The sequence below is a fragment of the Mizuhopecten yessoensis genome, unplaced genomic scaffold (assembly GCF_002113885.1).
Source record: "Mizuhopecten yessoensis strain PY_sf001 unplaced genomic scaffold, ASM211388v2 scaffold10413, whole genome shotgun sequence".
Lineage (NCBI taxonomy): Eukaryota > Metazoa > Mollusca > Bivalvia > Pectinida > Pectinidae > Mizuhopecten > Mizuhopecten yessoensis.
This window is the reverse complement of record NW_018408534.1, coordinates 696,116-721,083: the sequence shown is the minus strand read 5'-3', so window position 1 is coordinate 721,083 and position 24,968 is coordinate 696,116. Positions and strand designations below refer to the sequence as shown.

The 24,968-nt window shown below is 36.3% G+C and overlaps 1 protein-coding gene across 1 annotated transcript; it reads right to left on the bottom strand.

Annotated features, from left to right (window-relative positions):
- Positions 1 to 3,310: 3,310 nt before the first annotated feature.
- LOC110460501 (suppressor of fused homolog) lies at positions 3,311 to 24,731 on the bottom strand. Its single transcript, XM_021513443.1, has 11 exons — positions 24,309 to 24,731; positions 11,741 to 11,875; positions 9,832 to 9,980; positions 9,392 to 9,534; positions 9,168 to 9,253; positions 8,459 to 8,531; positions 8,027 to 8,210; positions 7,599 to 7,689; positions 5,843 to 6,125; positions 5,400 to 5,468; positions 3,311 to 4,879 (listed from the first exon to the last, which is right to left on the bottom strand). The coding sequence occupies exons 1-11, from the start codon at positions 24,467 to 24,469 to the stop codon at positions 4,808 to 4,810; spliced, it is 1,446 nt and encodes a 481-aa protein (XP_021369118.1). The 5' UTR covers positions 24,470 to 24,731; the 3' UTR covers positions 3,311 to 4,807.
- Positions 24,732 to 24,968: the final 237 nt, after the last annotated feature.

The window sequence follows — 24,968 nt, the reverse complement described above, 5'->3', positions numbered from 1 at the left end:
CCAGAACAACATTTCTACCAAGTACCCGAAATAAGTGTCCAGATCGTAGTTCTTAGATTACAGAAAGTAGTTCTTTAAGTCCTCAGTCCCAGTTTTAACTCCCTTTGAATTATCATCAGGTCTAGTTTGTGACCTACTGTTAAATCATTTAAATCTATTCCCTACTTTTGTTGATCTTAAATATTAATGTATGTAAACATGAATTAGTAAACTGTCGCAGATTGCCAAGTCACTGGGGAATTATTTTAAAGGATTGGTGATCAGGTAATGTTCTGGAGTCTCCGACTTTGATTGTACAATTTTATGTTTTCCAAAACTCAGTAATTAAAATAAAACTGGTACGAGTGCTTTTATATTTTTGATGGTACACAAATACATGAAATCTTTAGATGAGGATGTGAGTAAGTCAGACTGTAGTGTTGTTACTGGCTTCTAACATTGTAGCGAAATGGTGACAAAAAACTGGGTTTTCGTGGTTACATTTCATCTATACGATATGTTCAGTTAGTGTTGGTTTTCTTTAATTTCACACCCATATTTTTTTCTTTCTTGAAACTGAATTCATTCGTGCAGGAATGCAAAAATGATTTCAACAGTATGTACCCATTTTTATGTTGTAGAATGTTTAAAATTCATGTGTGTACTTAAACAGTTCTTCCAAAATCTCTGATATTAAATTAAATGATTTTTTTTTTCTCCTTTAGAAACTTGGTATTTATCTTTGTTGTCGATTGATGCCATTTTAAAAAGGATGTTTTTTCATTACATGTTTATTAGGAATATAATGTTGCTTTCCAAATGAAAATCCCAAGAATGACGGAAAATTTAACTCAAATTACACATGTAAAATGATGCAAGCCCAAAGTGTTTTAATAGGAAGGGCCATGTGAATGAAAAGTGCCCTTATTAGCATACAATGACATTGATTGATACAACTGATAGATGTCACGTGCACCTTCTCCAGATCTAGAATATATGCTGCATATTAATTGATGACTATTTACATAAGCGCAGCATTGCCTACCAAATTTAAATCTATCTGGCAATCAAAGGACTATGAATGCCACAGAACAGCAACTACAGCACATACTGGGAGCGGTCGACAGAACAGACATGGCTTTAGCCTATCAATAATGAATGTTTACACAGTACAAATAGATATTGAGTAAGTAATTAAATGGGTAAAAAAGAGAAAAAAAACGTTTTACTGTTATTTTGCAGACCAGTTTGTCATATAGATATACTAATAACCTTTTTTTTTGTGGTTGTTGAAATAGTTAACATATCATTTTGGACTGCTTACAGTGGGAATTACTGGGGAATCCTCCCTGGATTACAGGAATGTACACTTCGTACACTGTACTTCATGAAATTTTCCCGTTATCCTGTTGGCATTCATATATTCTGTGAATCCCACTTGTTAGCAGTTCATTACTTGGGTTGACTGCCAGGTTTTATGTAGGCTTATTTAGCTACATATACATCTGATAACTATGTCCAGTGACAGATCACTTGTACAGTATACCATGGGACTGAAATTCCACACCATACATTTATTACCTGGCTACAGTATACTCACAACACTCAATGCACCACCTGGGGATTGTCTCGATTGATACCCCCCCCCCTACTCCCAAATATTTTCTTTTCTCAGATCTTTTCATAACAAATATAGTGCAGATTGTTTATGGTAGACCTAGGGTTGTTTTAATATTTATTGTACCAGCAACATCTTATAAAACCTATTGATATATTATGGCAACAAAAACTGAATCTCACAACTTAACAACTAATTCTGTAATTACACAGTTCAACTACACAAGTATGAGTGTTAAAGTGTGCGCCCTGTACCTGTCCACAAAGTACACATCTCCAGATAACAAGCCTACAGGTACCGTAACTAAACCACCTAGTACACGTCTCCAGATAACAAGCCTACAGGTCCCGTAGCTAAACCACATAGTACACGTCTCCAGATAACAAGCCTACAGGTACCGTAGCTAACCCACATAGTACATGTCTCCAGATAACAAGCCTACAGGTACCGTAACTAAACCACCTAGTACACTTCTCCAGATAACAAGCCTACAGGTACCGTAGCTAACCCACATAGTACATGTCTCCAGATAACAAGCCTACAGGCACCGTAGCTAAACCACATAGTACATGTCTCCAGATAACAAGCCTACAGGTCCCGTAACTAAACCACATAGTACACGTCTCCAGATAACAAGCCTACAGGTACCGTAGCTAAACCACCTCGTACACGTCTCCAGATAACAAGCCTACAGGTACCGTAACTAAACCACCTAGTACACTTCTCCAGATAACAAGCCTACAGGTACCGTAGCTAACCCACATAGTACATGTCTCCAGATAACAAGCCTACAGGTACCGTAACTAAACCACAAAGTACCCGTCTCCAGATAACAAGCCTACAGGTACCGTAGCTAAACCACATAGTACATGTCCCCAGATAACAAGCCTACAGGTACCGTAGCTAAACCACATAGTATATGTCTCCAGATAACAAGCCTACAGGTACCGTAGCTAACCCACCTAGTACATGTCTCCAGATAACAAGCCTACAGGTACCGTAGCTAAACCAAATGGTAATCAGGGCGAAGTTGTGCCCGAAATAATCCACATGATACTCACCAACAGCAAATAACCAATAACAGTAAAACCATGCATGAACACATCTGTGTAAACCTATATGATAACTATTTATTATTATGACAACATCTATTTAAACCACCAAATAGAACATGGTAACGAACATTTTACACCCCCTACACCCGCACTGTTACACATCAAGACAGCCGTAAAATAACAACGGGCTCATTGGAGAGTTACCATACAGGAGCAATATATCCCTGGAAAAAAAACATAAATAAATATCTCTAAATCGTTTCTTTTTTAAAATAAGCTATATTGACAAGCTTTTTTTTAAAGATTGAAATAATACAGTATATGTATTAGTCTGCAGGAGTAAACAAAACATTTCTCCAAATCTTAGTCTGGAGTAAACAAAACATTTCTCCAAATCTTAGTCTGGAGTAAACAAAACATTTCTCCAAATCTTAGTCTGGAGTAAACAAAACATTTCTCCAAATCTTAGTCTGGAGTAAACAAAACATTTCTCCAAATCTTAGTCTGGAGTAAACAAAACATTTCTCCAAATCTTAGTCTGGAGTAAACAAAACATTTCTCCAAATCTTAGTCTGGAGTAAACAAAACATTTCTCCAAATCTTAGTCTGGAGTAAACAAAACATTTCTCCAAATCTTAGTCTGGAGTAAACAAAACATTTCTCCAAATCTTAGTCTGGAGTAAACAAAACATTTCTCCAAATCTTAGTCTGGAGTAAACAAAACATTTCTCCAAATCTTAGTCTGGAGTAAACAAAACGCTTCTCTCACTCTTAGACGTTGTTGAAACTTTATACATAAATTGTCTAAACTTTACACAATAGTTTTGCACAGAGAAAACCTTGTGATGTCAGCAACCTATGGCGCAAGAATTCGAAGTGTAGATCAGCATGCTGCCCCAAAGTCAACGGAAATTCCAGATTTCATTAACAAATGAATATATCAGCATGTTATATACATGCATATACATGTAATAAACATGGGATATAAACCTGAATTGTTGTCTATGCATGAGGTTTTCTATTTAATATTCAGCCTGGTTTAAAATTTACATCAATACAAGTATTCAATTTGGGAAAAATATCAAGATCCAAAATATAATAAACTGGAGCATCCCAAAACAAATGCATTGAAATTCTATGATCATGTTTGGAGCAGCTAGATATCTGTTCAGAAGAGTTAATACAGAGCCAATATACCAAATAAATATTAGAGATTAATCTCAACAAGAATTTCTTATACTATAAGTGATTTCTAGCTGGTCAAATAAACCTTGTTGTACGTGGTCCGAGGCCGAATGAGATATTACTACACGATTAGTGTACAATATAACATAATTTAACACCGTGGCCATACGGTGGTGGGACAGGATATCGTTTTAACCTTTCAGTCCTCGTTAGCATTTGGAAGTTTCTTATATATGAGCAATCCAGCTAACAAGGTTTCACTGTCGTCTGATTGGCTAATATTAACGTAAACATCAATCACTGTCATCTGATTGGCTAATATTAACGTAAACATCCATCCCAAGACATGTCATCAACTCTGAGTCATGTTCCTTTAAACAGAGTGTAAAATATTAAGCTAGTCCTCTCAAGAAACATTTGAAAAGTCTAGGGTCAAGCATGGAACGATAATAACTTGACCACAGGTCGAAGGTAACGAGTGAGGCGACACCCTGTAACGAGTGTTGACCTGTAACGAGTGACATAATAACCTCGTTACACACAGAGCCAGCACACCTTGGAGATAAAATCTGTGTGTGGCAGAATGCTGACATTTGTATGTTAAATATTCTCACATCCAGAATACTCCACTGGTCTGGGGCCACATCCTGTGGGCAGTAGAAAATCCTTGTTACACCAACAATTCACATGTACAAACTTTCCACGGGATCCCACTAGAGAATATCCCCGAGAAACCATCCTTCTTAAAAGGATGATCCCCTCGCACGGGACACACAGGTCTGGACACTTCTCCATAGATGTAGCGCTATGTGACTGACTGACAATGTTCACTCACTGTTATATAGCACTCATCATCACTGTGTGGAACTAGCGGAGTAGTAATTGCACCACCGAGGTCTAGACTCTTCATACCATTACACCAAATAGCATGCAAATGTTCAAGTCGTCACCATCATCTAACACCAGGCTGTTAGACCTCATCCGAAAGCACTGTGATACAAAGTCTCCTTTCAGGCCAGCTGAATGTCTTTGGGCACAACATCTGAGTGAGGAGAAAAGATAGGAAATCTTCAATATTATGAATAAATGTATACATGTATATTAACAAGGGGTTATATTATACAGCAGTATGATAGTGGGTAATTAAACTGACTGGACGTCATCAAAATATCCTGGGTTTTAATAGTATCAGTAGCACAGATGTTATTTCAAGTAAAAATCCAAATTCGAAAGAACCTAGGTTGTACCATTGTAAGTGGTGCTGTGTAACATACAAATATATACAGACTGAAGCAATATTTGGATGCTTAACATACCAGTAAATAGAGGCAACTGACGATTTGATCAAAAGTGATTTCCTAAACTCAACTAGAATCTCTGAGAACAGACACAAAGCTAATCTCTGAGAACAGATACAAAGCTTTAAGTTTGGATATCAATCACTTAAGTGGTGTGAACTAGAATGAAATATTTTAACTGTAAAATGTCTCCAGAAACAAATCTTGACTACAATTAATACAAAATAATGTCTACTGCCGAGGCTCTAGAAGGCGGCTCCTTACCTCGTCAGGGTTACACAACTCCTCAATATCACAGATCATCTCGTCCAGAAAGTCGTCTGTTAACAGTACCTGTAATATACAGCAATAATTAACATCTGTAATATATACAGCAATAATTAAACATGTAATATATACACTATACAGCAATAATTACACCTGTTATCTATACACTATACAGCAATAATGACACCTGTAATATTTACACTAAACAGCAATAATGACACCTGTAATATATACGTCATTAATTAACACAGCAATACTTTACTCTCCAGGAAACCTGATGCTGTTATGGGAGGAATTATGAAGTCTGTAGTAGTTATGGGAGAAGTATGAAGGCTAGTGGCACTGGCAGAAATGAGATAATTTATAATGGCTACAAGAGAAATAGACTTGCCAAACTTTTGATATCACAAATAGAAAATTTGGGGTATGGGAACACTTACCTGTAGCCAGGGCCCATGGGCGGCGAAGGGGTGGTTCTCGTCTGCTATAGATCCGTTCACACTTGTTGACACTAGTGTTATTGCTGTATCATTTAATGCACTCATAAATGTAAAATGGCGTCCATGTTTGAGCCGCCCCTTCAGGGCTAATGGCAGCAAAGAGCCTGCCTCTAAATTAAATTTCAAATGTACAGATTCTAAACAGCGTGTTCTTAGAAGTTCTGTAGGTCCATCTGAACTTGCTGTACTGTCAAACGACTGCTTCCGTGACTGGATCCGATTACTGCAGACAGAACAAAAGAGAAGCCTGTAGAACTAGTTCATCATTATATGATATGTCTGTGTATACAGTGCTAGGATGGAGATCTCCACTGTTTCCCATGAGAATAAGTCCCCACAGTTTTGACCTATTCCTGGTACTTCCCCGTGCCCAGCAAGCAGGTATTGTTATAGGAGTCAACAATTAAAAGTTATGATCCACGGGCTAAACAAAAAGATTCACACTACTGGTCTACTAGATATATCCAAATACAGTAGCTCTATAGACTTTCCAAATGTTATTTGAAGTTGATCCATGTGACCTTGAAAGGAGGTCAAGGTCACCGATATGAGGACATTTATAGCACTATCCCAATTAACTGCAGGCCAAATATGACCCTGGACTTGATGGAACTGAGGAAGAAGTTTCCTACCGCTTTTTACCCATTATAGTCCATGCCAACATTTGACCCTGGCCAACAAAGCTGACCTTTGAACTAAACGTAATATATTAGAAAATATTCACATTGCCTGTCTACATGACATGCCCATGTTTCCTGGCTCTTTAAAGAAGGTAGAGGTCATTTATATGACACTCAATTGGACTCTTATTGGACACTCTATCCACAGTACCTACTGGTCTAATACTAAGTACCAGGACCGTGGGTAGTTCAGTTTCAGGAAGAAGCACTTCAAAGAGAATGGTTGACGAAAGACATTGCACCATACCATAAACTCACAGGCACTTAATGTCAGGCAAGATATTCTTGTATATCAAGTTTGACTGAATATACATGTACAGAACAAATTAATAGGACAAATTAAAGATTGAATATTGCTAGTGTCAAATTCATAGGGTGACAAATCAGGTCAAATTCATGGGATGACAAATCAGGTCAAATTCATAGGGTGACAAATCAGGTCAAATTCATAGGGTGACAAATCAGGTCAAATTCATAAGGCGAGAAATCAGGTCAAATTCATAGGGCGACAAATCAGGTCAAATTCATAGGGTGACAAATCAGGTCAAATTCATAGGGTGACAAATCAGGTCAAATTCATAGGGTGACAAATCAGGTCAAATTTATGGGATGACAAATTAAAGCGGCCTTAGGGAACTTCAGTAAAATGTTAAGCAGTAATTCTAATATCAGATCCAGTCTGGGAAGATCAGCTCCCTTGTTCTCCCTAGGATTTTTATTTCTATCACATACTTCTAAGTACCGAGAAATAATGTAAATATCAGGACAATGCTAGTCCATTTCAGTAACTGTCACCATTTTTATTGTTACTTTTCAAAAATCAATCGTTTTAAGTGAACAAGAAATTGATTTAATTTGTAGCTTCATTGAGCACTATTTGGGTAAAAATAAAAAGTGGTTTTCACCCTCAAAGATCCCCCCCCCCCCCATTCACAACAAGTGAGCCAAACTTATCTAGTTTTGTTTGAAGCAAAAGAGAAATAGAAATGTCTACCATTTACAAATCCATTACTTACCCATTATCATATTCAAATTCCCTGCGTGCAAAGTGCCCAGGTCGGGAGCCGCTGAGACCACGCTTCAATGTTGCCTTGATCTGTTCAGAGTCTGTCACCAAACAACAATGCTTAGTATTCTTTTTTTTTTACATTGCATATAACAGTGCAACAATCAGCAGAAGATATTCAGATTTAATGTAAAATCTGCGTTGCTTGTAAATGACTGAAATCACTTTCTTCCTACTCTTAAAGATATATTCTGACATTCTGAGAAAAACAATGATATTTTTTTTCTTTTTTCCTTCTGATCCTCAAAATTGATAACTCATACCTTTTACCAAGACAACAATTATTTTTTCTTAAATTTTCTCTCTCTCCCTTTTTAGCATCAAAACTGAATTCTAACTGAAGTAAATTAAGAAAATTTTCCTCCTTGTTTTTCTTACCAAAGTCGGATATCTGAGGACGTTCCTCGTTGTTACTATTGCGTCGCTCCTCCAACATGCGATTTTCCCTCTCGTCTTCGTTGTAGAAGTCGTCTCCACCGTCGCCTGGCTCCTCCCACGAACATCGACTGTTGACACCACTTAAGTTGGAGCCCTCGGTTTCTATACCCGTGTCCACACGATCCTAACACACAAGATTTACAACAGTCACGAGAAAATTCAGATAAAACAGATTTTATAATGATGATGAACTGAATACAATTTTAATCAACAGAGTATTGAGACAACTTAGAATATATACTGTAGTTGTACAGGCACACAATCAATTGAGAAAATCAAACATTATAATCTCTAAAATGGACTTTAACAAAACCAATGTATCAAACTGCAGCTGGAACAGTGGGGAGACATGAAACAGTATATTGTACTTACCTGGAAGTGTGGCTCTATTTCAAATATCGTCTCTCCTCTCCTCATGTCTGTGATCAGCCACGGCCCACCAGCACTGCAATACACAAACAGAAACTGTCCTTAGAGTGATTGTCTGTGATAGCAGAGGTCTCATAGGGGTGGTTTCTGTGAGCTTTGGATGGTATCATATTATTTAGGGTAATTACTAACAGGGATGGTCTCACATTGGTGGTTCTGACAGGGATGATCTCACATTGGTGGGTTCTGACAGGGATGATCTTACATTGGTGGTTCTGACAGGGATGGTCTCACATTGGTGATTCTGACAGGGATGGTCTCACATTGGTGGTTCTGACAGGGATAGTCTCACATTGGTGGTTCTGACAGGGATGGTCTCACATTGGTGGTTCTGACAGGGATGGTCTCACATTGGTGGTTCTCACAGGGATCGTCTCACATTGGTGGTTCTGACAGGGATGGTCTCACATTGGTGGTTCTGACAGGGATGGTCTCACATTGGTGGTTCTGAACGGGATGATCTTACATTGGTGGTTCTGACAGGGATGGTCTCACATTGGTGGTTCTGACAGGGATGGTCTCACATTGGTTGGTCTTTGATAGGGGTGGTCTCAAAGTTTTACTGTCTGTGATAGGAATGGTTTCATGAACTGATTTTTCAAAAGGTGGGTTTACATGGGTGTTGTTGGACCATCTTGAGTTCAATACTTACCATGGTATGGAGCGGATGAGTTCTATCACTCCTGGACCGGTCCAGTGCTGAGCGGCACACAATTCCTCCCCACACACACCAATAATCTGTAGACAAAACATGAAAACATTATAACCTTGTCACATTAACCAAGACTAAAGCACCAACGACCAAAGAGGATAAATGACATATTAGAAACAAGGAATGTAAAACCTTCACGGTTACGTAGAGACTGGAAACACTACCTGGACGAAGTTGACACAGCCTAAGGGCGTTGTGATGGGTAACAGCTGTGCGTCCTCTGCCATCAACATGTGTTGGATCCGTGACTCGCTGCCGTCCAGCGGCATGTGCCAGGGAATGTGGTCCCCACGGAACAGAACATTTTCTACAACACAAACAATTCTTCGTCAACACAAACAATTCTTCGTCAACACAAACAATTCTTCGTCAGCACAAACAATTCTTCGTACAGAAATTCCCCATGGAGCCAGATTTACAGCACATATGGTACGGTGTAATCTGTCTCACTCTCTCTGATCCAGAAAACTGTATACAGCAACTATTAAGCTCAATATACAGACACAATCATTACTTACAAAGCATCACAAGCATCTCCGACACATCGAAAATGATAAATTAAATACACTGACAATAAAAACCTGAAATGCATTAAATTACGTACCTGTTTGAAAGACATATCGTGATAAGGCCTGCATCAATGTAGCGGGCCATGTCGGCGGATTCGTCTCCCCTGGTTCTCTCTTTAACCGGAAAGTTAACTCAAACCCAAATCCACTTGGTCCCTCTGTACCATTCAGACGGAAGGAATGACTGAAAAAAGCAAGACAGTATAAATTGCAAGCTACTGATGTCAAGATACCTATAGTATGCACTCTTTCAAGGTTAGATACCAACTATTTCTGACAGGTAGTCCAAATAACTTATTACAGATACATAATGGAAAAGATTTTTTTTAGGCCTCCTCTATGCAAATTATCCACGATTTTCTCAAGAAAACATCTCCAACCACAACATAAAACAGTACTTGACTGTAGGGGACATAAGATATTTACTGTCAGAGTTATGTTGATGTTTAATGATTTCTTTTGTGCACTATATCTGTATTTTTAAGCAGTTTTCCAGAAAGATTTTTTATAATCTATCAAATGACATTATGATATCATTAAATTTTTACAAGTCCAAATTAAAGAACGAATTAGGTTTGGTCTTTCACAAGTCCTTGTTAAAATCTACTCCATCTCTGACTAGAGGACTAATAAATGTTAGTGTCGAATGTCTTTGCTTCAAACTCAAAGAATTTGTCAACCAATCTGTGAGCGAATATATATAGGATCTGAAGACAAACAACAACAGTCGAATACTTCATACATTGTTCATGTAGCGGTATTATATTGTAATCCTACACTCTGTCCATTTTAAATCACACGACCAACTACAGTCATCCCTATTGGTGTTATCACATGATGTAGATCATTGCAATCACGACACAGCTGATAACTTTTACCATACACATCAGAAATTTTACCCAATGTTCTGATGGTCCTAACATTAATGACTGTGAATTATCTTAATATTAATAAAAGTGAATTATTCTGATATTTGTGAAATTGAAATATCCAACATTAATTATGGCGAATTAATATGCAATATTCATGTTAGCTACGAAAAATTTGGAGAAAAACATTATTGTGGCTGAAGAAAAGTTTTGGGGGGACATAATAAAAATTAAGAAATCTCTGCTTTAATAAAAAGTTTTCCCTGGTATATATATATCAGTACTTGAGAGAAGTAATTCCCTGTTCAAGGTAGGTGGTATAGACTTCCTCTACGTTATTAACGCATCAACTGTGAGGAAAATTATGTTAAAAGTGTCCTGAAGACAGATGTTTTTGTGCAGTAGTGCCATAACTAAGATCACTACACAGGATATGAGCCACCCATGACTGCACACCGCTTGGGGCAGATAGTAGTAGTAGTAAAAGTCAAATACACCCCCAGATTCCATTAATGCCAAGCTTTGAACTTGTCTTAATGAGAAGAAACTTGCCGGTGTCAACCCAAGTCATAATAGTCTCCCTTCAATAATTCATCATCTGCCAGGAGGCCATGAAATTAATGTAGGTTCTCTAGTCTGATGTTAATGCCCGTCTGACTGGCCAGTGACACAGGCCACCCAGGTAGAGGCCACACAGACACACTGCCACACACAGAGCAGCTCACTCAATTATGCTTTAGGCCACCTTCTACAGAGTCAGTCGCATCAAATATCACTATTACAATTATCAATCTAATATCATGGAGTTTTATAAGTCTCTTCAAATTTGGGATATCCTTTCCTTGTTCCCTTAAATTTTCATCCAGTGTCTTGCTAGGAGGAAAATAACCTTAAAACAAACTTCTGTTTGTACATAACACTGGAAAGTGATCATCTGAAAAACATTGGGACTAAATAGAAATATAATGTTATCACTGACAGATCATGCCGTATATATAAGAACCATTGTCAGATCTATTTCTTCTGTACATAATTTACTAAAGATTTTACCTAAAAATGCTCTTGATATACTTACTCATGAACTCTTCCATCACCGTGGAGATCGGACAGTCCATAGCTGATGTAGTGCCAGTGTGGTGGGATGCCTCTGTTTTCGTCCCCAGGGTGAGCATACATGCTGATGTAGTCGAGGGGGTCAGGACCACCCAACCTGGCAAACAAAACAAAGCCTTGAGATCTCCACAAAGATCAACTTAGGGCAACAAGTTACACCACAGTTCTGTTAGCCCCTTTTGGTTAAGGTTCCATTCTTTGGTCTAAATTTACTCAATAGGTTTCACTTCAGGATGAATATCCTATCATTTGTCCTTATATGTGTAGATTAGGGGGTGATGCTATCTAGAAAATTGAATAACTTTCTTTTCCTGCTAATGATTAACATTAAATTGCCAACTCCTGTGCTTCATTTTGTACTGTATTCAACTCTTTTTACCCCCCCCCCCCCCCCCCCCCCANTCATAGTTTTTTTTAACTATTTTATTAGATTTACTTATTTTTTGATGAAATTAAGTGACATGACAGGGGAGAATAATACATTACAAAGCTACCTCTACTATCAGGAGACTTGGTAAAATGTTAACAATTAGTAATACATCACTAAATCTTTCTTCTATATTTGTTTAAAACATTTTCATTTAAAAACCTCTTTAAAAAAAAATCATTATATTAATATCTCAAATTAAACTAATTTACAATTCAAAATCTACATGTGAATAAATTGTTTGTATTTAGTAAAACACCAGGGTTAGACCTGTATCCTGTTCAGGATTCAATTTGTGAAATACGATACAGGTATACGTATATGTATACTGACTCTTAACGAAAATATGAAACCCCACAACACAGGAACCGCAAGTATGAAACATTCATCAATACATTTTTTGTTCAATGTCTTGCATCAAATACATAAATATATATGTATACACAAGCTACAACATATCATATACATGACAAAATGAGAGGTAGCCTCTAAATTCTCAGTATCATACAGGTTCAACAAAGACATGATACATTGTAGCTGTATAATACGAAATTAAAAGTCAACGTATCAGCAAGATACAGATGCCCTGCTCCAAGACTTGTCATTTCAGAACTGAAACTTAAAAGCAAGGTCACATAGGCCAAGTTCAAAAGTCAACGTTACTGAAGCCTCATGGGGGAGCGTTTGTGAAGTTATGTGATCCTATATAGCTGTCAGTGAGTGGACAACAAAACCACACACACTGAACCACAGTGTAGTCTGACAAAAGATTATTTCCCTTGACCTATTATAGATATGCACCTTATGTTTGATACACCCATTACATGTTTTTATAACATTGTTTTTTAAATTTACTTCCCAAGAAGATATCTATAGATGATGTCATTTTAACTACAAAATTCGCACTTACCCAATGTATACATACAACAATGCAAATGGTGCCAACAGCCTCTTATGCCCTCCCGACCCTGACTTATTTATACTTCATCTGCACGTTTACAAATAAGCTGCACACTGTATTCTATTAATTAGGTTATAATTATTAATTTATGTCTGGGTTGATACCTTTTTCCATGATAAATTTTCCAATGACTTAAATCAATTTCAATTTACTACATCGCTTCGTTAAATTTCTAGTTTGCTCATTTAATGACTGTAACGCAAAACTGTCCCAGTTTTAAATTACAAACTGTATGAGTATTACATTGCTCCATATCTGTTTAAATATCTCATAAAACCACACTCTTTAATGAACAAAGCTTCAGGCGATGAGTAAAACGCCGTTATTACTGACTATATACCAACTGGCTGGTTATAACTATAACGTCTAAAACTTGACCATACAAATCCTGATGAGGGGTGTAGTCTCCTTAGTTGCGTGAACTGTAGCTCGAGGTCCGATCAATCTTATGCTATTTTGAAGTTTCGATGGTTTTTATTTTGAAATTTTACATTTTCCAACCATAGAGCTTATACGGTCCGATAAAATTTCAGAATATCGAAAATTTCAAAATATAATAAAATTGATCTAGTTACCGGAGCTACACATTCCTCACTTAGAAATCAGATTTACATGGTGAACTGCTTATACTCTATTGTATCAATAACTTGTCGGACTTACAGATACATCTTCTTTGAACACTTTCACGTTTTGTGACACTATTATTAGCAGTGTAAAGTTTTCAGACCAATGTTTCGCTTCCCACCCATTAAACATAAATACACAGTATGAATGCCCCCCAAATTCCCGACCCCAGCAATACATGACGTGCCCATCAACACCACAGGTGAGATTGAGTGGGCTTATATAGCTTATCTATAATGAGTTCACAGGTAAACATGTATGGCAGTGGCCGATAGTTGCCATGTGTAGTGGCCTGCCTACGCCCACCCAAGGTCTAGGCCGGAGGTAAGCCAGATACCCCCTATGGCCTACACAGTGTCAACAACACTCATTGAGCCGCTCAGTGAGGCAACGCCTATAGGACCCCCTACTGACAGTCCAACAAAGCCAGTCGATAGCATTCACCTGTGGTAGTATGAGTGCTGCAGTGTACCTGCCAAGCGGAGCGTAGCCCTAATCCACCACTGTGATCTCCGTACAAAGATTAAACTTGGTTAGCTTCTAACTAGGTAACATACCAAGTTTCTCATAATCATGCGTCTATAATTTCATAAATTTCAGACTTGATCATTAGAATACTTGCACATGAACCATCTGTAATGTGACAGTAAATGTATACCTCAGTCCTACACACTGCCATGGCATAATATCTCTAACCATATAAAAACTGTAAAACCAGTTCACAGTTCACGTGTTGATCTACATGAACTGATCAAATTCCTAACTGAGAATTTTCTAATACAATGTATTCAATGTAAAAACCATAAAAACAGGCTATATAAACACACAAGGGCAAGTTTCCTTCTTTTCAATGAATACTGGTGAAGCTAACTGTTCCACTTTTCTTTGCTGAGGTAATGAGAGCGATCGACCTCATACAGCCCGGCCCCCTGGCTGTAATTATTCCAGGTCGCTCTCCCACATAGCATCGCTGTCTTACAATACCCCCAATCAAACACATGTGCTAATTAAATCTAGCCTTTCATGGCTCTTCCTGCGAATGGAACTTTGCTACCGTTGCTTTCACCTCCTGTACTGGTCTATAGAAAAGATGTCACAATCATAATCATCAAAAAGACAAGATTTGTAAAAGCTTACTGTATTTGTCCCAATGAAAGCACTTGCTCCAATGATAGTACTGATTACTGTATTTGTCCCAATGAAAACACTTGCTCCAATGACAGTACTGTTAACTGTATTTGTCCCAATGAAAGCAATTGCTCTAATGATAGGTCTGTTTACTGTATTTGTGCCAATGAAAGCACTTGCTCCAATGATCGGACTGTTTACTGTATTTGTCCAAATGAAGGCACTTGCTCCAATGATAGTACTGTTCACTGTATTTGTCCCAATGAAAGCACTTGCTCCAATGATCGGACTGTTTACTGTATTTGTCCAAATGAAGGCACTTGCTCCAATGATAGTACTGTTTACTGTATTTTTCCAAATGAAAGCACTTGCTCTAATGTTAGGGCTGCTTACTGTATTTGTCCCAACACTTGCTCTAATGATAGCACTGTTTACTGTATTTGTCCCAATGAAGCGCTTGCTCCAATGATAGAACTGTTTACTGTATTTGTCCAAATGAAAGCACTTGCTCCAATGATAGGGCTGCTTACTGTATTTGTCCCAACACTTGCTCTAATGATAGGACCGTTTACTGTATTTGTCCCAATGAAGCGCTTGCTCCAATGATAGAACTGTTTACTGTATTTGTCCCAATGAAACCACTTGCTCTAATGATAGTACTGTTTACTGTATCTGTCCCAACACTTGCTCTAATGATAGCACTGTTTACTGTATTTGTCCCAATGAATACACTTGCTCCAATGACAGTACTGTTTACTGTATTTGTCTCAATGAAAGCACTTGCTCCAATGATCGGACTGTTTACTGTATTTGTCCAAATGAAAGCACTTGCTCCAATGATAGTTCTGGTTACTGTATTTGTCCCAATGAAACCACTTGCTCTAATGATAGTACTGTTTACTATATTTGTCCCAATGAAGCGCTTGCTCCAATGATAGAACTGTTTACTGTATTTGTCCCAATGAATACACTTGCTCCAATGACAGTACTGTTTACTGTATTTGTCTCAATGAAAGCACTTGCTCCAATGATAGTACTGTTTACTGTATTTGTCCCAATGAAAACACTTGCTCTAATGATAGTACTGTTTACTGTATTTGTCCCAACACTTGCTCTAATGATAGGACTGTTTACTGTATTTGTCCCAATGAAGCGCTTGCTCCAATGATAGTACTGTTTACTGTATTTGTCCCAATGAAAGCACTCGCTCTAATGATAGTACCACCATGGCCAGGGATTTTAGAAAGATTATTTAACGAAAGGTTACCCTAAAATCACAGATATTTTTCTGTTCCAGATTTTATGATTTTAGATAATTTCAAGTCTTTGGTTTTCATAGTCAATTATCACTACCAAAATTACGTTGTTGTTCATAAAGTAATGTGTGCCAGAACAAAATAAACATGCCACAGATTAGCAGCTGACCGCTGTGATCTACTGACTGCTGTGATCTACTGACCGCTGTGATCTACTGACTGCTGTGATTATATTATTTAATATTTAATATGGAATTAAACATGGGAGTGCACCTTCATGTCTCGGCAGCATTGAGAAAACAAGTCAAATATGATCATTTTCTGATATTATGATGTGTCATCAGATGTATATCAAAAAATTAAACATAATATGAACAAGTACCTTCTTCTAACCTTTTTTTAAAAAGAGGCCCTGACATGAAACTGAAGATTACCATATTTGACTTCACATTTTACAAGTACACCTGCCCCTATAAGTGACCCAAATTTTTTTTATGGGAAAGAGGATATATGGGTGCCCTTAATTAATACCTGGTACCTGTTACTTACTTCACTGATCTGCCAATATAATCTTCAGTCACCGATGACTTAGTGCCCTTTAGCATTTAACATTACTTGGCAATATAAGCCAGTAGCTACAATGTATAGTCTACATATAGTCGGATTCAAGATAAGGCCAGTTGTCTCTATCATGTTATTTGATTTGTCCATTAATATTAATATTAATAATTGGAGGTTCTTATATACCGCTTTATCACAACCTAGTTCGTCGGTTGTTTCAAACCGGTTCACAAATTATTATCTGTGGTTATAGGCCTTTGTAACCAGCCAACATCTTTCTCAACTCCCTGGCGAGCCGTTGCTACCATTTCGGCGCTCACAGCTAGCATTCAACAATTCTAGCACTACCCAACCACGTACTCATTTACAGCTGAGTAGACTGGAACAAGCGGAGTAGAGTATCTTGCTCAAAGATACAACAGTGCCCTGCCACGAGTTGAACCTGCAACCCTTCGGTCACGTGCCTGGCGTCCTACCGCTAGACTACCGTGCCTCCACAATAATGTTATTTTGAAAGACTGCACAAATGTTTTAAGTCCAACTGCTCCAAAACAGGATAGTTTTCATAAAATCCCTCGCTTAATCATCCAATATTCATCTGTTTAAAATCCAACATGTTGATATCGGTTCCATTATTCAATTCAAGAAGCTCTTGTCATTTCAGATTATTTTTTTCTGTCACTAATTACATCACAATATGTTCATCGTTCAAGTCTGTACCATATCCGACGTTGTTTTTCTGTCACTAATTACATCACAATATGTTCATCGTTCAAGTCTGTACCATATCCGTCGTTGTTTTTCTGTCACTAATTACATCACAATATGTTCATCGTTCAAGTCTGTACTATCCGTCGTTGTTTTTCTGTCACTAATTACATCACAATATGCTCATTGTTCAAGTCTGTACCATCCGTCGTTGTTTTTCTGTCACTAATTACATCACAATGTGTTCATCGTTCAAGTCTGTACCATATCCGTCGAAGTTTTTCTGTCACTAATTACATCACAATATGCTCATCGTTCAAGTCTGTACCATATTCGTCTTTGTTTTTCTGTCACTAATTACATCACAATGTGTTCATCGTTCAAGTCTGTACTATATCCGTCGTTGTTTTTCTGTCACTAATTACATCCCAATATGTTCATCGTTCAAGTCTGTCCCATCCGTCGTTGTTTTTCTGTCACTAATTACCTCACAATATGTTCATCGTTCAAGTCTGTACCATCCGTCGTTGTTTTTCTGTCACTAATTACCTCACAATATGTTCATCGTTCAAGTCTGTACCATATCCGTCGTCGTTTTTCTGTCACTAATTACATCACAATATGCTCATCGTTCAAGTCTGTACCATATTCGTCGTTGTTTTTCTGTCACTAATTACATCACGATATTTTCATCGTTCAAGTCTGTACCATATCCGTCGTTGTTTTTCTGCCACTAATTACATTACAATATGTTCATCGTTCAAGTCTGTACCATATCCGTCGAAGTTTTTCTGTCACTAATTACATCACAATATGCTCATCGTTCAAGTCTGTACCATATTCGTCGTTGTTTTTCTGTCACTAATTACATTACAATATTTTCATCGTTCAAGTCTGTACCATCCGTCGTTGTTTTTCTGTCACTAATTACATTGCAATATGTTCATCGTTCAAGTCTGTACCATCCGTCCTTGTTTTTCTGTCACTAATTACATCACAATATATTGATCGTTCAAGTCTGTACCATATCCGTCGTTGTTTTTCTGCCACTAATTACATTACAATATGTTCATCGTTCAAGTCTGTACCATCCGTCCTTGTTTTTCTGTCACTAATTACATCACAATATATTGATCATTCAAGTCTGTACCATATCCGTCGTTGTTTTTCTGCCACTAATTACATTACAATATGTTCATCGTTCAAGTCTGTACCATCCGTCGTTGTTTTTCTGTCACTAATTACCTCACAATATGTTCATCGTTCAAGTCTGTACCATATCCGTCGAAGTTTTTCTGTCACTAATTACATCACAATATGCTCATCGTTCAAGTCTGTACCATATTCGTCTTTGTTTTTCTGTCACTAATTACATCACAATGTGTTCATCGTTCAAGTCTGTACTATATCCGTCGTTGTTTTTCTGTCACTAATTACATAACAATATGTTCATCGTTCAAGTCTGTACCATATCCGTCGTTGTTTTTCTGCCACTAATTACATTACAATATGTTCATCGTTCAAGTCTGTACCATCCGTCGTTGTTTTTCATTGAGCATGTTGTAGGACCTCCCACACCATTGTCATTTTTTTTAATAAAAAGGACCAGTAAGCATCCATTTTGAACAGGAAGTTCTGCTGAAGAAAAATCTTGCAAATACATGACTCACTTCCGTTGCGATAATATAACAAGTCTAGGAGACCAGTTTTAACATACACTGTGACATGACATTGTTGATTTTAGCTGGTTTGAGAACGAATGGAGTAAAGTTTATTTAGAGTTCCTCTCTTGTGTTTTTGTAACTATATAAGGGCACAGTGTGCTCATTAGGTTGAATACAGCGATTGTATTTACATATTCTACGTTATGTAGGTTGTCAGGAAAAAATGTGTTCCAAGAAGGTGGCTCATTTGTCACATGTCTTTAATACATGCCAATAACTATATACAAGGACAGAAATACACATGTAACATGGAGTTTTTTGTCTGATGTGAAACAGATTCTCACAATTTCACATGCAAGTCCCATTCTATAAATGGCTCGAAAAGAACCCATGTTTTGATTTTTTATCTTTCAATTGTATTATGTGTAATTACTTGTCTATAAACATAATCACTTTTAAGTAATTCTTCGGCCTGAAAAGTTATCTGGTGTGACTGACTCACAAATACAGTTAGTTATAACATCAACCTACATATATGACATATATGTAATCGGTTAGATTCTTGTAACACTAGCTGTATATATATATACCAGATCCCAGCATCATTGAGGCCTATAACATTCCACAAGTCTTTATTTCTATACATTTTACCAGTACATATATTAATTTTGGAGACAAAACGGCTGATTGCATGTGTATGGTGGAAATCGTATTGTACATGTATACGTTTGTATATACAATGCTTTAGCCTTACAATGACATGTTGAACAGAAGCTCAAGATATGTATACCTATCCTTTAAAACCTAATAGTGCAATGAAATACTGCGTAGCTCCACAATGCCCGGTACATTGAGATTACAGTACGGGTATACAAATACATACAGACACATGCAATCAGAAGCAATCCTAATTATGCTAGTATCCCATATATATATCGTTACAGTAGACAAAATTAATCCTGTATAATTATTAAACATGTATGCCAAAACCTAACCCCAGTCTTTAGGTTTGGTTATGTATTAGGCAGCTATAGGTAGAGAAATCTTTTTATTTTACAAAGATTTTTTTACTGGTTTTAATAAATCCTTGAAAATATGCTTTTATCTGTTCGTTGCATGCTTTGATTTTGATAATGTACACTATCAGATGTAAAAACATTAACAAAATTTTAGTTAAAACAAGATATGTATGTATTACACACACAAACAAATGTACCACCAATGACAGACTGTAAAATTTCAGGAATTTATAAACAGTAATACTAAAAAAATCAAAATCTAACGAATTCATATTCTGAGTACTAGTGATCATGAGGAAGGTCTCTTTTTCTAGGTTAGTATATATATATATGGTTTATGGAAAGAATCAACATTTTATTTTTGGCCTTAAAGCGTGACAGTCAGAAGCAAAGAGAAAATGTCAATCTGGTACAAGGAAAGACAAACAACAAGGCCTGAGAGGGTTGTTGTGTTACTATTATGTGCCTTATATAATGGGTATAGTTATGTTATAAATTATGAGGTTATTATTATATTTACTTCTGTTACCGTAATGTTTTCCTTGACAGTGTTTTCGTTACCTAAATTTTACAACAGCCTGTTCCTTTATGAATTGGGGAAATAAAGCATTATTTGTATTGAAATTGGGAATATATTTCTCAGATTTTGGTCATTTTGCTAGGGTGAAACGGTCTGTATTCGGCAGTAAAATCACTGCTTGAGCTTGTCCATGTGATAACTATGGTAGCTATGTATGTAATACATGTAGCTATTATGTATGCACTATATGTTTGCATGAGTATTTATGTACAATGGAACTGGTTAAGTATTTTTTTTATTATTGAATTTTAAAATCTGAGAGAGATGGGCAGACTTCACAATCAAATATATATATCGCAGCAATATAATTAAAGGTCTGTAATGACATGTAATTAAGATGCACGACAATATATATTTAAACACATGCAGTTCAGTATGATAACAGAAATTTCATTGTTTGTTAAATTAATTTTATTCCTCGTGTACAAGTACATATTTATAGTCCCTTTAACATCTTAACAATAACAGGCCTGAATTAAAACACCTTATTATCATATTAAACCTATCAATCACCTTTGGTTTTCTACCCCACGCTTATTTGTTATTCACAGAAGGGTATCTCTCCAGGGATTGATCAATATATCAACACAGCAATTCACCACAATACCTCGTCTACCTAGGCTCCACTTATGGAGACCTCTCTGTTACCGGCCCATTGTGTCGGCATTCCTCAATCCCTGTAAGTACTTATAAACATCTACAGATCAAGAGAAGAAAGTGGGGAGCTCTGCGTTGTCCAACCCCCCACCCCAACCCTGAACCCAACACTTAGCCACAAATACTTGAGCAGATCATGGGAGATTTCTAATCGAACCTGTTTACAATGTAGGGGAGAAAAAACCTGTTTATTACCCGACCTTATTCTGTCTGTTTTATGAAACCTGTTAAAGGTTTGTTTGATAAATACCACTTGCTATACAACTTTTATCAGTTGTTGTTTGGTTTTTATGGATACATAATAACATTTCAGACCAACGTTTAGCTCAAATAAACACTATTAACAAATTTTACCTTCTCCATTTTTGTTTTCTATTATTCATATTTTAGTATTTAAGCTCAATCATTTTTGAAAGTCCTAGTCAAAATAGAAGCTCATGTTATTGCAAAGTTCAAGTTCAGATTTTCAATTTAAAGTGTATCTTAAATGTCTATGTTAAAAAAATTGAACTTTTGTTCAAAGAATCTTAAATTTTTCATGGAACATAAAAAAAAATACAAAAATAAAAAGACAGAAGAAAACTTCAAGGACAAACTTTTCAGAAGCACTACTGGAACCAGACTTTATGTCAAGTGATTTTGAAAGAAAATACTTTAGGGTGGTTGGGTGGTGAAGTGGATATACAATGTAGCTGCAGTAACACAGCAAAAATTATTTTGTCCAGCAACAGCACTAGTCAGAGTTCAATAAAAGTAGACATGAAAAGGTATATTTGGTCAACTACCCAACAATATGGTTAACTTTTTTAAAACAGTTCCCCTGTTACATTAAGACTCCTTGTTGGCATGGACACTTGCATAAAAAGTTCGAATTATTCTGACGTTTTATCAACTTTTTTTATATCGGTCTGACGTTGATTAACGTCAGAACTCTGGCCCTCTATAACATGTGGGAAATAAGCGACCCGCGCCATGTTTGCTCTTCAAACTGATATTTTAGAAACAAATCGTCACTTTCACACACATGTCGTAGACAGACGCCAGACTGATATAAAAAAAGTTGATAAAACATCAGAATAATTTGGACTACTTGCATACATGCTCCATCAAGATTAATTAATAAGTCAATTAACTTTTTCATTGTAAAGTAAATGAAATTTACATTTAAAAACCATTAACCACAAAATGAATTATGATTGGTTCAAAAATATCATACATGTGTGTGCATTTAAATTTTCATCAAAGCTGTCTTTTTCAATAGTGTAATGTCCAATTTATAAAAAAAAAAAAAAAAAAAATGCAATAAAATGCTCCATTCATCAATAAAAAAATGTTATTTCAATAAATCAAATCAATTGATGTCAAGTAGCTTTAATAGCTTCTCAAAAACAGTCTGTGTAATTAAATAATATTCTAATTACACATTATATATAAATAAGGCATTTAAAAAAAATATTTACATTTTAGTTTTAATAAATTTGGTGAATGCTCCTTTAGTTTTTCCCTTTCAATTTATGATGAATCACCAAATGATTGAAAAACTGTTATGATCGACAATGAATTTTGAAACAATTCACAACTTTACAATAACAGTGTCTTTAATATAACAAAATCAAACTAACTTTACCTTGTCAATTTTGTAAGTGATAAAATAACAACACTAGTCATGATCATATTCAATAAATCATTTTGCACTGTTATGTAAACACTTCCATGAAAGGTTTCAATGATTTCAATAAGCTGATTCTGTTCTTTAGTCCCTTATTGGTTGAAAATTAAATCTTCGTCAAGTCTCTGTCAAATATTTAAGCAAAATTTTAAAACCTGTCAATCTACATAAAGATTGTGTACATGTCACCTATTTTGTTAGAGTTGAAAGTGAATAATGTGAAATTTTCGTTTCCCATAAAATTGTTTTTTGTTATTAAAACTAAACAAAAATGAACCAACCATTCAATTTTTCTAACTTTTCCCCCATAAAGTTTCCATTTGAGACTTTTTTCAAAATTGTGAAAATAAAATCTTAAAGTTTATACTATAATCGAATAACACATTCTTGTTTCTTGATATAATATTAATGTAGACTATTTCTTCATGTTATTCACTATTCCGGTCCAGTACACTCTGCCAAATGCAATTGAGCTATATAGCTGTAAAGACCTATAATAGCTCTATTGACGATGAAATAGGTCTTTTAAGCTATTTCTATGTGATTTTCTTTTTTTAAGGAAAACTTTTAAAAGAAGATTTTATCAATAGATTGATAACAAAAGACATTAAATATAAGTATTGTTTTTAAAAAATAATGATGTAAAAAAATCAGAAATTTAACATTTATGAAAAATGAAAATAAACATCTAACTGTATACTTTTTGTAGTCAACATTACCATTAACCTTGTTGTTTTATGCGACTTTGCTTAAATTTTAATGAAAATTGAAATCTGAGAAAATAGCACTCTATAGTTATCCACACTGTTGGAATTACTTCTTTGCCCCATATATAAGCTTATATAGGTCTTTATACTTTATAGCTCAATCGGCAGGGTGTACTTGACCTGTTTTTATTGTACGTGATACTTTCCAATCTAGGAAGGCCAGAACATCACATTAGGCACAATAGCTAACATTTCCAAGAGAAAATGAACAATTATTTTACCAGTCAGTCAATGAAATGCATACGGCTTTTACTGCCAGTTTTGAAAAATGTCGAATACACAAGATACGAGAATTTCTAAACGTCTTTGTGGGGAATGTTTATGATTTTTCTACCATAAATCAAATTTTAACAACCGTATTGGAACATCAGAAAGGAAAAGGTTAGACTCTGCTTGTCATTTTATATGAAAATACAATATTTAAGATTAGCCAATGCCTATGTTTACAACAAAGACCCAATTTGCAATACACAAACATGGCCACCGTGTCAAACGGGCCAAATACTCACCAGTATTTTACTAATGCTGTCACTTGTAATGGATTCGGCTGGTCAGGATAAAGTCGTCGACATTCCGTATATATCGCCTCTAATCCCGGAGGCGTTACTGGCACAGACGATTGCGAATAATTGGAACCGTAAATACTTTCACGGTCCTCCATGTTCGCCATTTACAAAATTCGGGCTGTTCTATACACCGGATTTACACCTAATTTTCCCTCCGTTACTCCCTTACTCACCACTTTGACAGACAGTCATTGTTGTTTTAAATGATTACACAAACTAGAACATAAATCCCGTAACATTAATAAATCCCAGTCGGTTCATGTTAGCGGTTTAAATTCATTATTTCCAAACATACACTATGCCCGTCTTCTTGCCCTATGAAATACCATAGACTGATCAACACACTGTAGCTTCCGCTCCGAGACCACCCATGTATTCTCGCATTTTCTCGTTTCGGGGCGTTAAGCATTTTATTTTCTTATTCCTGCGTTCAGTTTTAGTATTTTCCAAAAGAGTAACTTAACCGAAAAAGTACAAAGAAATTGACGGATACTTATCATTTCACAACGATTCAACAAAAAATCATTGGACACAATTTGACAGATTGTCATATATAATTTTTAAGCCGACACGATACGTTTCTTCCGGAATAACAGGTGCGCG

Bases quoted from the DNA above. Each gene is read 5' to 3' on its own strand.
- LOC110460501 (XM_021513443.1), bottom strand. From the start codon at position 24,469: ATGGCGAACATGGAGGACCGTGAAAGTATTTACGGTTCCAATTATTCG. The intron at 8,532-9,167 runs GTAAGTATTGAA...TGTGTATTGCAG, and splicing joins CTCATCCGCTCCATACCATG to TGCTGGTGGGCCGTGGCTGA. The intron at 7,690-8,026 runs GTAAGAAAAACA...GTTTGGTGACAG, and splicing joins TCCTCAGATATCCGACTTTG to ACTCTGAACAGATCAAGGCA.